At 54.5% G+C, this 3,775-nt stretch overlaps 1 protein-coding gene across 1 annotated transcript; it reads right to left on the bottom strand.

Annotated features, from left to right (window-relative positions):
* Positions 1 to 595: 595 nt before the first annotated feature.
* Positions 596 to 2,561, bottom strand: LOC122385335 (52 kDa repressor of the inhibitor of the protein kinase-like). The gene is made up of 4 exons (XM_043373535.1): positions 2,435 to 2,561; positions 1,449 to 2,239; positions 841 to 1,257; positions 596 to 604 (listed from the first exon to the last, which is right to left on the bottom strand). Exons 1-4 carry the CDS (start codon positions 2,559 to 2,561, stop codon positions 596 to 598), a joined length of 1,344 nt encoding a protein of 447 aa, XP_043229470.1.
* Positions 2,562 to 3,775: the final 1,214 nt, after the last annotated feature.

Raw genomic sequence — 3,775 nt, 5'->3', positions numbered from 1 at the left:
AGATAATCGTTCATTTACGTTGGTGTTTAGAATGACTTCGGTCTTATAAAGTCTAATAATTGTTTTGTCTACACTGTGTTCGGATAGGTCATAGGCCGCAATGTTTTTTTTTATAACCATAAGTCTGTTCTGCAGCGACCTTTTTTCTTACACCACACAATATCCTGACATACCTTTCAGCAGCTTTCAGAATAAGTTTCCCTTCCTTTGTCTGATGCCAGCGAATATATATACTGACGTCTGAAGAAACACTTCAACATTCATTTACATTCTTACAGAATACATATAAAACACATATCATAAGGCCATCGCGGCCACATAAGCCAACTCTTCTGCGGCCCGTCTGGCCAGGCCGGGACGGTGTCATAACATCGACGTAAACCATCCCGGCCCCGGGGAGATCTGAGGGATACCTCCCCTGGCCGGGGAGAGCTAGTGGATGCCTCCCCGGCGCTCCAGACGGGCCGCCAGCCCCCGCCCGCACCGCCCGGCAAAACCGGGGCGGGGCGGGGCCGGGGCTCTTACTAACTTTCTCACATTTTTGTACCACATTGCATGGCTAATGAACTGAAGTCTACACTTAACGACCCAAGGTTTATACACGCTGAAACAAGACACTTACAAAAGACACGTAGCATCAGAATGGTTTCATGATGCATAGCCATCGGTCGGGAGTTCGGGCTAGTCATGGCCGCGAGCAATCTGTATCGACTAAAGCTGGCTGATGCGGGTAAATTCCGCTCCAAGTCGTCTGAATGCCGCTCATCTGATCAGCGCTTGAGTACCTTCCTGGGCTTCTTCAGGTACTCGTCAACTACCTGTTTTTTTTGTGATGCTTACAGTTGGGTGAACGTACACGAGTACCAGTCCCTCTAGCCGTTCTTCCTCCATGGCGGAGCGCGAGCTGTCCTTGACTTTTGCCAGGGCAGAAAACGTTCGTTCCGCCTCGCAGGCCGTTACTGGCAGCGTGCACAGCAGCTGCAGCAGAGCTCTGATATTTGGCAGGCTGCAGCTGCCAAGCGCCACCAGAGCGTCTGCCGGGCGATCCTGCATCAGCTTCTTGCCCCAGCGCGTCTTCCAACTGAGCAGTTCGCTGCGGAGACAGCTTGGTGACGGCAGGTCGCACTCGTAGGTGGCCGCTACGCGCAGCACCTCTTCCTCATCCATTTGATGGAGCCGCGCCGGAATCAGACGCTCCAGCGTTGTGACGAGGTCGAGCGATGAATGATCTGGTGTTTCCGGGAAACGCTCGTCCAGCTGGGTAGTGGGTAGTCAGCCCGTCGATCAGTGGAAGCCACAAGTTTTTTTCTGTAATGATCGCGAGGACCATCTGCAGGGACGTTGCTGCGATGCACTTGGCGCCCCACCACTCGGGGCGTGCTCACTTCGATACCAAGTGCGCTGCACCTGGCCACTGCCAGGTCATAGACGTCCGTGTCATACCTGACCCGAAGGGCTTGGATACCCTCCTTCGCGTCACGGACCATGTTGAGCGCCCGAGACGCGTCCATGTTTGGTGTCTGCAGGTGTCGCGACAACTCCAGTGTGATGGCGAATGTTGCCACGCAGGCCACCAGACAAAACACGAACGAGGACGTAGTCACAGCAGCAAGCATCCCGTTTGCAGTCGCAACCGTCTGTGTGTCGGCTGCGGTGCCTGCGACCTCCTGCAGTGCGGCGATGACGGCAGGCAGCAGGTCCAGGAACACCATGACAGTGTCGTGCCGTTCTACCCACCGCGTCATGCATAGAGGCTTCAGGCGTCGCGCCGTCGCCTCAGGGCACTCACTGGCCACGCACCTTGCCAGCAAAGAGGCGCGGTTTGCTGACCTGCTGAAGAACGCGCAGACAGTTTGCAGCGTCCCATGCATGTTTGTGATCTGGCGCATCTTGATCGCCTTCATCAATGCCAGGTTGAGGCGGTGGGCCACACAGTGCGTATACACTGCGAGGGGTTGGACCGCGCGGATCTCTTTTTGCACACCTTTGATTGCTCCACTCATGTTTGAGCCGCCATCATACCCCTGGCCCCTCAGCAGCCGCAACTCCAGCGAGAGCTCTTCTAGCTTTTTCATGATGGCCGCCGCGAGGTACCGTCCGGTCGTCTCTGACGGGTTCATCAGAGCGACCACATCTTCTCGCACAACTGGAGTGGCATCGCTGTCGTCCGCTGTCATGTCCACGTAGCGGACACAAATGGCGAGCTGCTGCTTCGTGGACACGTCCGTCGTCTCGTCCGCTATGACCGAGAATATCCCAGCTCGGTGAACACGTTGGACGATGGTTTCGCTGACGAGCTTCCCGCATATTTGGATCATCTCGTTTTGCGTCTCCCAGCTCGTATGGGTGGCATTAGCTGGAGCAGATACAATCCACCTACCCAGATTCGTGTCCCCGCTCGCGACACGAAAGCGCAATAGCGCCTTGAAGTTGCCTTCCTGTGGCTCGGCCTGGACGTCCAGGCTGACGCGGCCCGAGTCGCGGTGGCCTCGCAGTGCCATGTTCTGTCGCCCACATAGCAGCACTGTCTCTGCCACCGACTCCAGGGCCATGCGCTCCATTTCCTTCCGTTTCTGTATTTTTTCATTTTCTCCCTGCATAATCAGTTCAGCGATGTCCGGAGCACCAGAACGAACTCTGCGCAAAAATGCATCGGCCTTTTCCAACGAGAGGCAGTGGTATGGCTTAGATTGGTGCTCTTCGAAGGTCTCGCGCGCAACCCAGTAGCGTGTGAAAGGCTTCAGCACCAACGCACCCAGCTGCTGTGAGCGAGAGGCAAAAAGAACACAGATCTTACAGTAGGCTCCTTCCGATTCGGGGACCGCACTGTATGCCAGCCAGTTGTATGTGCTCAGGTGCTTGTACTGGAAACGGCTGCGGCGCCTCCCGTGTTCTTTCACCGGGAAGTCATATGAAGGATCGGGAATCCAGCAGTCGGTCAGGATCTCTTCTATGATAGTGGCATCTGAAGGTACGCAAGTTACGAACTTTCCAATGTCGTTTCGGTGGGCTGAAAGGAAGGGTATAGGACTTTGAGCATTGGTTTAGATTACGGCGCAGTATATATATATATATGTTACAGGGAGTTTGAGAAATCCGTGAGTTTGCAAACTCCCTAGTGAGTTTGCAAACTCCCTGACCCATCAGTGACTTTGCAAACTCACTAGGGAGTTTGCAAATTCACTAGGGAGTTTGCAAACTCACTGACCGGTCAGGGAGTTTGAGAAATTCCAGAACGATTGGGCCAAATAAAATCAAATGTGTAAGATGAGGGTGGCATACGTGCCGTCCGTGATGTTAAAACAAAAACGACTAGTGGTACGGCCTATATAACCGTCGCACGCTGACAAAAAGCTTACAGATCCTTCATTGTTTTACCGAAAAAAAAAAATGCTACTCGCGGCTATGTATGTAAAGGGGAGGTTCGGAGCAACGTGCTCCTCCGTTCCGTCGTTTCCATTCTCAGGAATCAGGATACTGAAATCCTTCTCGTCCACGCCGAAACCCCCACTCCGGGCTGGACAGGCACCTTTATCTCATGCGGGCTGCTCCCTTGGAGCGGCACCGCTGCTCCCGAGGGAGCGCACCCCGTAGCCGGGTGCAAAGAGTGCTTGGGGGGGGGGGGGGGCTGGTCGGTCTGTCAATTCGGACGGGCTCAGCCCCGGCGACTCTGCATATAGGGTGTCTGCCCAGACCAATGTCTCCCCCTATAATTCCTATCATTCGTCCGACTCTGAAATGGTCTTGTCAGACCGAAAGGGCCTAACCCAACAAA

This window comes from Amphibalanus amphitrite, unplaced genomic scaffold (genome assembly GCF_019059575.1).
Source record: "Amphibalanus amphitrite isolate SeventyFive unplaced genomic scaffold, NRLGWU_Aamphi_draft 000215F_arrow, whole genome shotgun sequence".
Lineage (NCBI taxonomy): Eukaryota > Metazoa > Arthropoda > Thecostraca > Balanomorpha > Balanidae > Amphibalanus > Amphibalanus amphitrite.
This window is presented reverse-complemented; position numbering and strand designations above follow the sequence as displayed.